The sequence below is a fragment of the Pararge aegeria genome, chromosome 5 (genome assembly GCF_905163445.1).
Source record: "Pararge aegeria chromosome 5, ilParAegt1.1, whole genome shotgun sequence".
NCBI lineage: Eukaryota > Metazoa > Arthropoda > Insecta > Lepidoptera > Nymphalidae > Pararge > Pararge aegeria.
In genome coordinates, this window is record NC_053184.1 from 6,969,230 (window position 1) to 6,984,768 (window position 15,539).

Consider the following 15,539-nt stretch of genomic DNA (forward strand, 5'->3'; position numbering starts at 1 on the left):
AGTAATAAAATCAAATTTATTTCATTTTTAATAATTGTACACATCAAAAAGAAATGTACCTATAGACTTGCAATATAACCTATTATAAATGGGCATGCACAAATTAGAAAATAGATAAACAAAGAAAAGTGGGTAGGTACATTGCTGAAACTGAATAAAGCTGCTTATTCGCCAGAAATGTAGGGATGTATCAATGTATGTAAGAGCCAGCAATAGGCTCGCTCGATTTTCATGTAATCATCGTAGCTTTGGTTGAATAGAGTTTGTCTATGACGAGCTAATTGAAGTGACTTATTTTTACACCCTTTAATTACCCTTTCCTTTTACCCTTTTGGACGTACGCTATAAATATCGTAACTGTTGATAAAACTGTTCATATTTTATTTGGCACTGAACTCTATTCTATGATTTAAAAGAGGTCAGTTATATTTGGCACGACTTATGACTTAACATTATGGAGGGTAGAGTCATAGAGAGTCATCTGTGTATATGAAAAAGTGTCGTCAAAATGTATTAAATTAGGATGGCGCCACATTTGCATCAGGGTAACTCTTAAAAGAAGCGCCAAATATAAATATTGTTAAAAAATAAACAAGGAAGTATGGAGATACAAGGAAGTAAGTTTATATTTACCACAATATTTTGTACAACGTAAGTTGTTGAAATTCTCAATAATTAACTACTTTAGTCGATAATGACATTAATTTTTTTAACTCGGCATACTTCAATTCATCTACGATTGCTACATTCATACCATACCCTGTGCATCCACCAGCGCCATTGTGGAGGATTTTTGAACTGTTATTTAGCGCAACAACTGGACACTTTTTCAACTTTTCTCCCATATAAGATGACTCTCCTTACCTCTACCCTCCATACTTAACATCATCGTGATGACAGCCAATCGTCGCTGTCAATTTGGCAGTTTAAAATGGCATTTCGCAAGTCCTTTACAGTCCTTTTCGGCTGCCCGCACACTATCAAAAATATTGTCAATAAAAAAAATAGTTTATTATTTTTTATTACTCATGCGGGATAAGTAGTATCTTAGTACTCGCTGTTGCGGTTGAAAAAGAGCTGTTTGCCCATTTTAAAATGACGCGTGAGTTTTTTCGTAAATGAAACTGTTATTTGAGTGCGACAAGTTTACTTGGCACACGCAAACTACCCTTGTCGCACGCAAAATGACTGTAAAAACTGCAAAAATTGAAATAAATAACAAAAAAAACAAATCTGTCTACTGTCAATATAAAAGAAGTGAGGTTGACATTACAAAGTTTATAGTTTAAACATCACGTTTTCAAATTGTTCAAATGTGACAATTTATTTGAACGAAAGTAAAAATAATTAATTAATATTGAGCTGTTTAATTCTACGCATCGATTGTTCCAAATAAATTTAATTTATTTTGTTAATTAATATTAATTAATTTGTATTTATTGTTTGAAGCATATTTGTTTCTTTTTTTTAAACTTTTCATCCGTTTGTTCCCAACAAATTTGGTATTTTGTGCCCGCATATATCTCCGCATTTGTAATAAAAAATAGTATCTGCAACCCGTGCGATGTTGGCGACTGCCCACGAGAGCGAAGTTGAACGTCCATTCGCTCGAGTGACAACTTATCGCTCTTGTTGCGCAATATACTATAATACCACGTTTCGGGACAGCCACCAAATATAACTCAGGCAATAATATTCACAAAATGCAGAATACTGTCAATAATATTGACGTGTGTGCGGGAAGCTTTACACTTGTACGAGAATTAGCCGAAAATAAACTGCTTATGATCGCCGAATTAATAGATATCCGACTAACCGATTAAAGAATACATTTTAAGTTACGAAAAATTCTTAAAAGATAATTGCATCATAGATTATGCTTCGTCAACAAGTCTGATATGAGTTTATTAACTTTTACTGGTTCTTCTTGTTGCATGAAATGTCCAACCCCGTCAACAATGACTGTTTCAATATTTGGGTAGGCTTCGTTCATAACGTCCAGTACGGAGTGGCTTATATACCGATCGTTGGCACCGTGCGCAATCAGAAATGGCACGTTCTCCTTGTGCACTTTCTTCGTAAACGTGTATGAAAAATTCGCTCGGTAGTAGTTAAGGGGTGGGGTGAATGCCACTGAAAAACAAAAAAGTAAATTTTACTATTTTTCACTACAAGATATTTATGTGCAATCTTAGCTGATGGTAAGGTTATGCAGTTAAGATGATAGCGTGCTAACTTGAGGCCAAGTTTACGGTGTATGGCAGTTATATTTTACCCATATCCCTAATCTGTTTCGCGCGGCGCGGCAGTCAGTGTATACCGTATACGCAGCGTTGGTAGACCCCCAATAAGGTGGACAGATGACGTCAAACGAGTCGCAGGGCGCCGCCGCGCTGTACCCATGCGGCACAAGGCCATACAGTATTTGTGTAGATCATGTCCTCACAATATTGAACGTGGTTATCAAAAGTACTATGAATCCAAATTTAGAAGAAGACTTATTTACGTTCCGATTTTTTGTACTGTAAGCTTTTGGAAAAAAGGAACAACCCCAAAAGGGTAATATTGGATAGCGTAAAAATTTATTTCCGGGTCGTCGTTGAAATATCTTAGTACGGTGGCGGACATTCAGTTAGAAGCCCGGGAATTGTGGGATTCCTTAACTCTTGATGTTTATTAATATCTGTTGTTATATTTGTTGTGTGGTACCTACATTTCATAAAATACTTACTCTGCTTACAAAACCAATATTTGAAACATTCAATGTCTTCCATCGTGGTAGTGTCTTTTCCTTTAACAAGCATGTATTGCTCAAAAATGGTTAAATTATCAATTTGCAACGAAAGCTCCGGAATCTTAGGTGCCCGAAACATGAACACATATCTGAAAAAAAAACATATAATCTGCCGCTTTAAAACTTGAAATGTTTTAAAAGCTAGGGTCCGTAAATACAAGGATACAGGATAAATCTACAGGGCACTCGAAAAGGCGTAATTTAAACTTTGGCAATGGAATGAATAGTACCTATCTAATAATTTTAAAAAAGGACATAAAAATGTTTTTTTTTCATAAGCTAAGCATTAATTTGTCAAATTATACTGATATATATAAATTATAAAAGTAGTGTTCTCTATTACAACCTCTAGCGCCCACAGCATAGTCGACTCCATTTTCAATACCAATAGATCCGTAATCTATAGTTTTACGCTAAATTAGCAACGTTGTTATTTTAAAAAAGATGAATACGAAGTGAAAACGCTTATTATGAACCCACTTCATCTTTACATCCTCATCTCCACTTACCCAGACATTTTCCTCTGTTCGTCAGTTGTCCAAATCAGCTCAGTCCATGCTTCGTGTGAGGTGCTCCCCAACATGACGAGGGCGTGCAATGCCTCGGGATATGTGTCACGAAGTTTGCATGCAACCAAACCGCCCCAGTCGTGTGATATTAGGATACATTTCTCGTAACCTGTGATAGATAAAATTAGATAATAAGATACAAATATTAACAGACATAGGCTAGTGGATAAGGTTTCGGCTTCCCTTTCGGAGGACCAGGTTTGATCTCAGGTACGCTGCACATCTCACTTTTCGGAGTTACGTGCGTTTTTAATTTAAGCAATTATGTACCTATCACTTGCTTTAACGGTAAATGAAAACATCGTACTGAAACCTGCATGCCTGAGAGTTCTTCATAATGTTCTAAAGGGCGTGTGACCTTCTCATTTTAAGATGAGACCCATGCTCTGTAGTGGGTTGGTGATGATGAAGTCAAAAGTAGAATGAATCAGTAGAAATACAATTGACGCTATACGTGTTTAAGTTGTAGACCTAGTGGAGGTGTCTTGCCAAGAAATATTCTACCATCATGACACGTGCAGGCTGTAACCACACCCCACCCAAACAAAGCGATTCCGATCGATGTGATGCCAATGCGTTTCTGAACAATAGCCGCTTACCACGACGCTGCGCATTACTTTTATCAATGCGTATATATTTGTTCATGAATTGATGACTCCGTAGGGTTGGTTTTTTTTAATATTAATTGTTGATAGTAAGTTAAAAACAGAGCAACACTTCGCAGGGCATGCCAAAAACGTGATCTACACATTGTCGCCCAGTGCCCGCCAATCTGAGGTGTAGGTGTTAAGCCTCATGTGTCTGTAATTACACGGGCATAACGCCCTTAATAGTGGAACACAGCAATACTGGATCAGAGCAATACTACTTGGTGGCAGAAATAAGTATCGAGCTTTCTGGACGAGCTCTGTCACAGAAAGGTAACTACAGTGAATCAGTAGTTTTTGGTGATGTCGGGTGTTCACAATGTGCACGGTGGGTTGTTGTCCTCAAAGATAAAGCTAAGACAGTTTGTCTATAAACTGTCTTAGCAATAATTATATTTTTATATTAACTTTCGTAACATAAACTATGTACTTAGTAGGTATCAATTCATTTCGCCATACTTCAAGATGATTAGAGATCTTTCCAACTGAATAATTAAGTAGGACTATAGATGCCAATTATAATTAAAGACTAAGACTAAGCAATTTAAAGCTATAAAAGGCACTTGCCTGACAGACTGACATATAATCTAGAGCCCAATCGGTTTAACATAGAAATATGAAATTATAAGCGCATATTGTTCGAACATCCTAGTAGGTAACGAGAATCCAAGAAGTCTTAAGAAAGGTTTTTTTAAATCTTCCGGGGACGAAAGAGGGACAGAATATCTGTATGAAAGTCGGTCATTTTCATAGTATTTTGGCTTTCGGTTAACAACACAAAAGTTCGTGTTACACAAAGTTAAAAATGCCTCACCTCATTGGAATAAATAGGTCGCAAAAGGATTTTATTTTTTAAGTTATAGCCATAAATTTTACAAGTGCCTTATTATTACCTGTAGCTTCTAGCTTGCATTCTGGCGACGACGCCGGCATGGGCACTACATGTCACGAGATATAAAAAATTCTAAGCATTCGATAAACTGTTTGACACTCACCTAGTTGCCGAATTAGATCTCTGATATCATCAACCAGTATTTCAATTTTGTAGTGCGAAACGCCTTCAGGTCTTTCTGAATCTCCATATCCTCTCATATCAACAGCAACGCATCTGAAAATATGAAATTATTAAATCATCATATCAACTCATTACCATTATAGGGTACGAGTCTCCTCCCTCGTGAGAAGGGTTAAGACCGTAGTCCACCACACTGGCCCAGTGCAGATTGGACTAATATTTAAATACTTTCTGGAAATTGACGCAGCGGTCTTATAAGTGGAAAACCCAGCTTTAATCCCCGGCGGGAGCAATTTAGGAATTTATGATCTTCGAATTTTCCCAGGTCCGGTTAATTAAAACCCTACCAACCGAAATTGCGTGGCGGTACGATGCCACGGTACGATAGGTACGCCAAACCCCACACAGGTTCGCCTTCTACCATCTAATTGACATAATAACTTACCCACCACCAAAAATTTTCATCTACAAAAAGGAGTCAATAACAAAATTTAATCAACACACAACAAACCGACAGGTGATTTATAATTTCAACACCACACAGATTATTTCTTATCAATTATTGTTAGAGATAATCATGGATGAGTGCGCTCCGAGGCTGAAACGACAGCACCAGTTTCCTAACCCCGGTCTTGCGCTGATAATTTTGACAGACAAATCTAGGTACGCTCTAACAGTTTTAGGCGCGGGAATCGACTCCAGAATCTTCTGATCCGAAGTCAAACATTTAGAAATTACAGAAATTACAGTAGTCACCAAAGTTTTTTTGCTGCTGTGAAATGTTATATGCCGGGTGGAGAAGGCCGATCAGAATACAGTTGTCACCTCCGATTCTCTTCCCGCGAGAGGCGAGTAAAGGAATATAATGGAGAGCGGGCAACAGCGTCCCACTACTACCACGAATCATCTACTGCGATCACCAAACCATCTGACCAGCTTGGTGATCAGCTTGTTGGCAGCTGCGGGCGGCCTTCAGCCAGCAGTGGACTGTTATAGGTTATTGATGATGTAAACTTACGCTCACTTCAATGTGATCAAAAAGATTAGTCTGCACTCTTTGTAGCGGCCATAAAGTTGGAAGAAAGGTACATAGGAACGTTTAATACTTAGCAATAAAAAATAAGTAAGATGTACCTATAATCTTTATTGAAGTTTACTATTTGATGGCGCCATGAATACCAAAACTCAGGGAAGCCGTGAAGGAACAACATCAATGGCTTCGAGGCATCGCCGCTGTCAACGTAATGCAGTTTTATGTTCTGAAAAGAAGTAGGTAGGTAATAGGTATACACATAAAAATAATATACAAAGAACTGTTTGCTATCAATCTCTGCTTTTTGCTAATTTTTGGGAGAAGAATGCAAAGAGCCCAATCAGGGTTAAAATTATAGTAATAATAAACATCATCATCATCATCAGCAAAGCTCTACAGCCCTGGGTGGGCCTTGGCTTGGTCAAGCAAATTTCTCCATTTGAGGCTGTGACACGCTGCTTCGTTTCAGCTCCGAACTCCCAAAACCCTCAAATACCTCACAACTCCGTCACTCCACAGACCCCTTGTTCATCCTCGGCCTCTACGCCTCTCCAAATGGCCCTCTATCAAGCTCTTTGAGGTTCTCGTGCCTTCCTTGCGTTAATAATAACTTTATAATAATTAAGTATTTTATTAGAGGCACCCATATATCATCTTATAACTATATATTAGCTTATATCACCTTATAGCTAAAAATGGAAAGCATATATCCTACTCATATTATGAATATAAAAGATTGTAAGGATGGATGGATGGATGCATGGATGTGCGTTAATCTTTAACGGAAAAACAACCGAACTAATTTGATCGAAATTTTAAACGGAGATAGATTATATCCTCGACACACATAGGCTCCTTTAATTACGGAAAAATGTACAATTTCCGCGGGAATTATAAAAACTAAAAACGCGGACGAAGCCGCAGGAAACCGCTAATATTATATACGTCAGCCGTCTAGTCTAGGCTAATCGTGTTTGCAATCATGTTACAGAAATTGACCCACCGCGACCGGACCGTTACGCTTTCGGGCACATGATCCCCCACACGGGAGTTGAACCTGTTTTCGGAGTAGGTAATTCTAGTCACATTTATAATTCTTGATATTATAACATACCTACATATTTCTTATGTAAGACGTATGTATTGACGCAAATACTCATGTAAGGTTCTACACGATAAATTACAATATAAATTTTATACAGAAGCAAAAATCCATTTAAATAGGGATTTCTACCGAACTGCATATTTTAGAAAAGCCTGCAGTGATAGCCTATTGGAAGCTGTGATAGCCTAGCCTAGGAAGTAAAGCATCGGATTTCCTATCTCGAAGAATATGCCTGACACACCAATGAATTTTTGAGTTACCTATGTGCGTTGCAATTTAAATATCACTTGCTGTACCTACCCACCAGACTATCACCGCATCTCTTCGTAATCGGACACTCAATAATAATATATATATATATATATATATAATAATGTATTAATTCCGATTTATGTCAAATAACGAATAATAATGGTGTTGGTCACGGCATATAAATTAAAACCAGATTTGATAAAGCTGTTAAAACAACCTTCATCTAATGCAATAACTTTATTATCTACGTGTAATTGTCTGCCTTCTTACTTACTTTCTGACCTATTATGCTAATTTGCAAATACTCATGATGACAGCTACATAAATAAGTGTTCATGACTTCGCCCGTTTATATAAAACGTAGTGTACTTATACTTATATTAACCTAGCTAGCCTTTTTGGTTTATTCGCACTGATGTAAATACAACATTACCTTTGTATCGCTGGGTTGTTAGCATCAACCAGAACTTTGTCATAACCCATTTGGTTTTTTTTTGTATGAAACAATAGTGCCATCATAGCATATGGTTGTGTGCCGCTGTAGCCAGCGGCTCCCTGCAACGCACTTGATGTCGTCTGACCACCTCGTTGGGGTCTACCAACTCTATGTTTACTGGTGCGAAGTCGCCATTCCAACTCCTTGGGACCAAAACGTTCATCGGTTCTCCGATGTTTGGTAGTTTGTTTGGTCTTCAGACACTGCGAGATTTGTGACGAAAAGATGTAAAGAAGTTTCCCGAACGCTACCTGTCCGAGTTGGATTTGGCGGTTCACCTCTGACTTGAATCTACCTAACTGAATTGTGTCCTAGGTTTATAAAGTCAACAACAACAATTACTGGATGGAGCGGCAGCATTAGCATTGATCTTGTCTTGCCCATGTTCATTCGTATGCCCACATTGTTGCTTAACCCTGATCAGGTCGTTCAGCATTTTATTAAGGTGTTCCAGAGCCTATGCCATCAAGACTACATCATTGGCAAACCGAAGCTGAGTGATATACTCGCCGTTGTCCAGTCCGTTCCAACCCAGAAGCTTAAAGACGTCCTCCAACGCAGCATAAACAGATTCGGGGAGGTAACATCGCCCTGTCGCAATCCTCGTAGGCCCTGTATGACAAGCGACTACCTGACTATAAATCCAACACCACCTTGATACTGTTGGTCGCCGTCCCGGTAGTAAAACAAGTTGCCGGATTTCAAGATTATCGATCTTTTTCCCCTCTGCGGACTTCATATAATTTTATAATGTCCCAATGGAACTTGCTCACTGCTCCTTCCAATTGTTCCTTTTATCTTTCCTCAGAGTGCTTTTTTTATATTTTTGTAGGTCTAGTTGTCGGGGTTGGCAGCGGAATCCCTGCCGGAGGTTCTTAACACCTCTTCCCCTGCCGTTACCATAACCGTTACCATAACCGCTGCCAGAACCAGGAATAGCGGGGTGCTGATGGTTGCTGGCGGGTGCTGGTGGTTGACTAGGGGCTGTGGCTTATTGTTAGTTATCATCTACAAATAAAAGCAAATAATCACCACGCTTGGCATGCGGGTTGATGATCGCAGTGCTGGTCCTCTCGCACCGATAACGCTGCTGCCAGTTCCAGGTGGCTAGCTGATAACGGATGATTATACCGCCATGGGTCGATCGCCAGAGCCGTCGGTAGGTCTGAAGGGTGCACCACGGCAAGGTTAGTTTGTCAATTTGGAAGGATTTGGTACTATCCTTCCCCTTACACCCCCTTCCCATAATTAATTACGACAAAAAATACAACAACAATAGTATACTTTAGATTAAATCATAAAAAATACTTAGTATAGGCACAGACTATTTACATTTATTAGTTAATTACATTTATTACATTTATTGTTTTTTTTGTAAAAAAAATTTTGATGTTGGAAACAGTTAGAATCCTATGTCATGTTTGAAATATGTCTAATTAACGCTAATTACCTACTAAGTTATTCCAAAGAGTTGCAAAAACATTTTTTCTCTACTAGTACCTACTACTTTAGTAGGTATTAGCACTTAGTTATTTACTAGTTGATGCCCGCAGTCTTCGTCCGCTTTTATTACGGTTCTTTATAAATCCCGTTGGAACCGTTTATTTTCCTGGTATAAAAACTCTCCGTCCTTTCAAGTAACCCAATGCAAAAGTCAAGTCTATTGGTTACTTAATAAGGGCGTGAAGGAAGGATAAACAAACCAACACACAAACATAATTTAACACCTAAGTAAAAAACTTGTAATACTTAATTTATTTAACTTTTGGGTAGATAGGTACCTAAACTTATATCACGGACTACATTAAATTGTCCGCAAAAGCAGACAATTTGAAAACTCGCAAGTTAAATAGGTACCACTACATACATTAAATAAAAAACATAGGTACTAACGTAGTATTTATGTCACGTTCCCACACGACAAAGATCAAAGTGACCTGAGACAAACGAAGGGTAAAGTAAAACTTAACCTACCTATGACTTACGTACTATAGACACCGGCAACTTGAAATCTCTTGGGTAAGCTAAACTAACTCTATCCGCGGCTGAAAGTTAGTCAAGTCAAGGTTTGAATATAATTTTTACGGTCGTGAGAGTGACAGATTCATGTGGACAGACATCCGGACGTCCTCGAATATTTTTGTAATTTTATTTTATTTTTACTTTAAACAAAATAATTGTTTTTTAAAAATATCAAATAAGTACGTTTAAACGAATGTTTTTTCTTGATATATATATGATAATATTATCCTATAAGTGCAATGTGAGAAAAATACAGTCATTTTTAGTTTCGAAAAGTCCTTGAATTTAATATATCGGGATTAGAGCAACACCTCAACGCTTCGCTTGTGAGGCGTACAATTATGATGCTATGAAAGTTGTTTCATGGTTTTTATCACGTGAGATAGTTTATGGGCCGGAAAGTGGCATACCTAGGTATAAAGGTATAGGTGTGTTTTCACCTAAGGAAAAGGCACCCCATCTCAATCACAACAAAGTCCCAATCTTATGCTCCCCTACTCATCATAGGAAAAGGTGTTTCAGAATATAGACTCAGAAGCGTGATGCTCCAATGCGAGTCGATCTGATTCTCTGGAAGATACAGCCGCGTGGTAGCCTAAGTCCGACTATAGAGCTTTAATTTACCTTACAATTGTTACTAACCTGAGACTTTTATATAACTTCCTATCTCTTAATAGGCTTGTAAAGATGATGATAAATATTGGAAATCAGAAATCATAACGCACACAAAAACGAGTGCAAGAGCTTAACTAAGTAAATTAGGTATCTAGTGTCAACTAAAATAGTACATATTTTAATTCCACTTAAGGTTAAGGCTACAAGAATTATATAATATTTACTGTGGTAAGGCTATAAGTTCACAGAAAGATAGCACATATTCTCGCCTTATCAGTAAGTATAAACTTTCGAATAACCTATTTTTAGGTAACTCGAAGTAGCTGCGAATTGGTTAATGATATTGTTTAAATTAATTATTGGGTTGGCACTTACTAACTATTTAATATTTCATACATAGAAAATCAGACATTTAATGAGCAGTTATTCTAGACATCTTTGAAACCCCATGACTCCAAAAGAAGATGGTCGACATACATTTGTCCTGGAAACCAGGTTCCAGTGAACAATAGAAAACGGAATGTTATATTTAATAAATTTTCAGTTAGTTTCTTGCACGTGAGTATTAATTAGGTAATAAGTCACAGAAACTAAGAAAGAACGTACACTCGTGCAATATCGAGGTGCGAGCGGTCAATTAACCCAGTTAACGCTCACATAAGTAAAACTCGGGGTTCTCGGTGTTCGTTCCCTGGTGCTCTTCAAACAATAAACAGCTAAAGCTACCTTTTGTAACGGTTTTTATAATTTTACACAACAATTTCTGCAAGTGTTGATCAGTAGTATTGTTTCAGCCCATCAAAAAGTATGTCCTCATCGATAGATACCAAATATCGCTCTCGATAATCAGAGATTATATTAAAACAAAACACATTAAGATAATACTGAGCGATGGTAGTACATTGTATTCACACAGGTAAGGTTTACCTCACTCACACAATATAACGAAGCAGGATAAACCTACTTACAAAATAACAAGTAAGAGCTTGTAATTCATCTGGGGAGTCATTAAGTAAACCGGATATGATAAGTATTACTGCTATTCTATAGTAGACCTATTTTTTTTTAACAAAAAAACCGACTTTTATTATGATTTATTAATGTAATATACGATATATACCAACTTAATAACTAACTATTTGAAAATATTGTAGAATATTGTTATTTGTACTTTTTAGTACAAAACTGAGTTGTGAAAACTCAGTTTTTATTATAAAATACTTAAGCTTTATAGTCGGTATTACATTATCGAAGCCAATATTTTTGTTAATTTTATCACACTTTTGCAAACCTATCCTGCCTCAGTTATAATAACCAAATTTCGACTGCTCATCCTATTTTACAAGCCTACATTGTTTGGCAACCTTATAATAATCGGATGGCAACCGATGAAATAAGGAAGTACCTAGTATCATCAGTTTCAAACAAGTTACTATAAAACGTACTCCAATCGATGTTGGTGTGCATACCAAAATATTTGAAGACATCTTAACTTGATTACGATGGGACTTCTAGCGAAGCATAGGATTTCCTTTTTTTTCACCATTTAAAACGAAGAAAAAAAAATTACATCTGTCAGTAAAAATTAATAAAGGAGTTCTAAGGTAATAAATATATAAATAAATATACGTACAACCGAATTGAGAAACTCCGTAACTTTTTTAAATCGTTTAAAAATTAGGCAGACGTATCTAAACCTAAAAACAATGTATAATAAAATCTAAACCAAGCATACCATGACAATATGTTGTTTAGACACTGTCTAAAAGTGCAGACTCCGAGAATAAGATAATTTGACTTAAAATCGTCGTGTATATTTTTATTTATTTTAATTATTATAAATAAATAAAATAAATATACTAGGACAATACACACATCGCCATCTAGCACCAAAGTAAGCGTAGCTTGCGTTTTGGGTACTCGGATGACTGATAAATATTTTTATGAATAATAAACATAAATACTTATAATATACATATAAACACCTACACACTGAAAAACATTCATGTTCATCACACAAGCATTTTCTAGTTGTTGGATCGAACCCACGGCCTTGGACTCAGAAAGCAGGGTCGCTGCCCACTGCGCCAATCGGTCGACCAATTTATTGTTATATTAATAATATTATTAGTTTTTTTTGTAACTCTTTTTTTGGGGAACCGGGTAATTTATTCAGATCCGTGGAACCTAAAATCAAATGATGTTATTTTTATTATATTATTAAACCCACATAACTTAACAACTAGTTGACGCCGAAAGTACGAAGTTCACAGTGCCAGTGTCAACTAACACGTAACAGAGCTGTAACTGGCTCCTTGGGTAATAGCAAAGATGCAAACCTAACACGAAATACTCGTAAGTACCTTTATGGTTGTATGACGTCTTCAAAACTATTTAAGTAAACGGAAGTGTAGTCATGTGTTTGTTCCGCTTTCACTGTTTAGTTTCTACACAACTTTTTTTTAAAGGCATTCATTTATGCTCAAATTGTCAAGAACCGAAACTGAAACTCCTTTTGGCAGGAGAAATTTTTCTCCCCGGGTAAGGACTGAATGTTTTCTTCACCCAGTTTTATCTTCTCATGACGGACGAATAATGACGGGGGTAAACTTATCCTTTTCCCTATTGGTGTGCTTTGGCAGGTGGACAAGTTTTTATTTCTTGTCAGTGGATAAAATCGAGAGATAACAAATTAGCTGGTGACCCATAAATATTAATAGTAAATATCTATGAAACGTCAAGGAGTTGGGTGGTCCGCAGACTGTCCTAGTTTGAGTATCGGAACAATACTATCACAGAGCTACCTACCTACCATTTTCATTATTGTCTATGCTATTAATAAAACTATACGGTCATTCTGTTTATCAACCCTAAACGTCACCCTAGTGTGGATGACCTACGAGGGCAATTTGGGAATTTATAATCTTTTCTCTTTATTATTTTCATATCTTTGTTATTATTATTCTCTCTTTAATTTAGTATGTATGATAGAAGGCTTAAGGGTATTATTAGGGGTAGGGATGTAATATACCGGTCATACCTCAAACAGGTCAGCCCGATGTTATCTTAGACCGCATCAACACTCACCACCAGGTGAGATTGCGAAGAAAAAAACACAGTGACCTAACAAGGCAGTACATTGAAAGAAACTTTATAAGTTAACAAATACTTAATGGAAAAATATGAAACAAGAAACTAACAAAGACATAGAAAGAAAGAAACTGAAACACCATTTTTTCAATGCTTTTTTTCTTGTACTTTTCACACTTACTATACCTATCGCTATTTCCCCTAAACATGTTATAAATGCAAAATCCCTCCCGTGGCTCTTTGGCCCTAAAATAGTCTCTAGTAGATACTTAAGGAAGTACCTAAGATACATACTTAAGGCATGTGTAAATACTGACTAATAATAAAAAATAATAAAAAATACTTAGGTGGATACCTAGGTACCGACTTAGATATATCTTAATATATATAAATCTCCTGTCACGATGTTTGTCCGCGATGGACTCCTAAACTACTCAACCGATTTTAAATTAAATTGGCACAACGTGAGCAGTCTGGTCTAACTTAAGAGATAGGATAGCTTAGATCTTTAATTATAGTCGCAATTTTATTTTATTGCAAATTATTTGTCTATAATTAATTGACAGTCACATGTTATATATATATATATATACTACTATAATCATTTAAGGCTTAGCGATACTGAATACTTTAAAAACAAAATCAAACGCAGACGAAGTCGCGGGCAACAGCTAGTATACTTATATAAATGAAGACTACCTAGTCTTCATTACCATCTATATTATTTTTGACTAAACAAATACCTAGTTGAATTAAGAGCCAGAAATTTAAGGAAGTACTTACATACTTCAGTAATGTGTAAATGGAAATACTTCACTACAAGTAATAAACATATGTACTTACATTATAACTTAGGTACTCTTCATTAGTAGGTAGGTTTGCCATCAATATTATTTTTCGCTAAAAGGTTTATTTAAGTGCTTATATACTTACATTTACTTTAATATATTTATGAAGTCCGTACTTCGGATCACGCAAACTCGCCGGTGGTTCCAGTTTCATTTTCATCGCCCATGGATCACCAAACGGATTAGTTATATACTTCGGGAGAAATGAAAACAGCACCGTCAATGTGCAATAATATGCAGTTAGAACATTTGCTAGGCAAAAACGGTAAACTATTGTCAGTACACTCATTTTTGCACACTGTGGTACTTTCTAGTTTGCAGTATCAGACGTTGATTGTTACCGGCTTCTACAAACGGACTGAGGAATTAAAACGATAACGTAACAAACGACGTAAGAACTACTAGGTACGCGGCTCGCGCCGGTCCTCCGGGCCATAGTTTGCCAAAGTAATTTCAAGTCCTTCAAATCACAAGATAACCGGCACAGCGCGACGTGACCGATACTTTAGTAGTCAGTCTTAGTCTATGTTATTCACGAACTGTTCCCGTGATTTCACTTTCGTTTCGTTACGTTGCGTTTGATTAAGAGAGTAAGAGAGTTTGGTTAACCCATTACCGGCCCACTACAAGGCACGGTTCTCCTCCCACAATCACTCCCACAGTGATTAGGCCGTAGTCCACCACGCTGGCTACGTACGGTTTGGTGGATTCTACACGCCTTTGAGAAAATTATGGAGAACTTTTAGGCATGATGGTTTCCTCACTAAGTTTTCCTTCATCGCTGAAAGCAAGTGGTACTTTTATTATTTAAAACGTAAATAACTTAGAAATGTTAGTGGTGTGTGCTGGGATTCGAACTCGACCCCTCGTAACTAAAGCCGAAGTCCTAACCGCTACCATCGTTATCAAAATATAGTATCAATATTTTTCGATTAAGACATTATATAGTATAAATTTTATTATAGAATATTGTATGTATGTTTTACTTATGATATACCATGTAGTCAGTGCGCGCAGAGCCGAGTCTGCTATTACAATTGTGTGTCAGTGGTC

The 15,539-nt window shown here is 36.9% G+C and overlaps 1 protein-coding gene across 2 annotated transcripts; it reads right to left on the bottom strand.

Annotated features, from left to right (window-relative positions):
- Positions 1–765: 765 nt before the first annotated feature.
- On the bottom strand, positions 766–14,839 carry LOC120624011 (epoxide hydrolase 3-like). 2 transcript variants are annotated; one of them, XM_039890313.1, is made up of 6 exons: positions 14,572–14,839; positions 6,160–6,284; positions 5,006–5,118; positions 3,304–3,472; positions 2,732–2,883; positions 766–2,133 (listed from the first exon to the last, which is right to left on the bottom strand). In XM_039890313.1, exons 1-6 carry the CDS (start codon positions 14,773–14,775, stop codon positions 1,868–1,870), a joined length of 1,029 nt encoding a protein of 342 aa, XP_039746247.1. In that variant the 5' UTR covers positions 14,776–14,839; the 3' UTR covers positions 766–1,867. The 2 variants fall into 2 exon arrangements, with proteins under 2 accessions (XP_039746247.1, XP_039746248.1); XM_039890314.1 differs by lacking the exon at positions 14,572–14,839 and adding an exon at positions 12,912–13,087.
- Positions 14,840–15,539: the final 700 nt, after the last annotated feature.

What these genes read in the sequence shown, in the direction of transcription:
- LOC120624011 (XM_039890313.1), bottom strand. Translation starts at nt 14,775, where the DNA reads ATGAGTGTACTGACAATAGTTTACCGTTTTTGCCTAGCAAATGTTCTA. An exon ending in ATAAATATATTAAAGTAAAT is followed by an intron (nt 6,285 to 14,571) that starts GTAAGTATATAA and finishes ACTTCTTTTCAG; the next exon opens with AACATAAAACTGCATTACGT. An exon ending in AACTTCAATAAAGATTATAG is followed by an intron (nt 5,119 to 6,159) that starts GTACATCTTACT and finishes TCATATTTTCAG; the next exon opens with ATGCGTTGCTGTTGATATGA.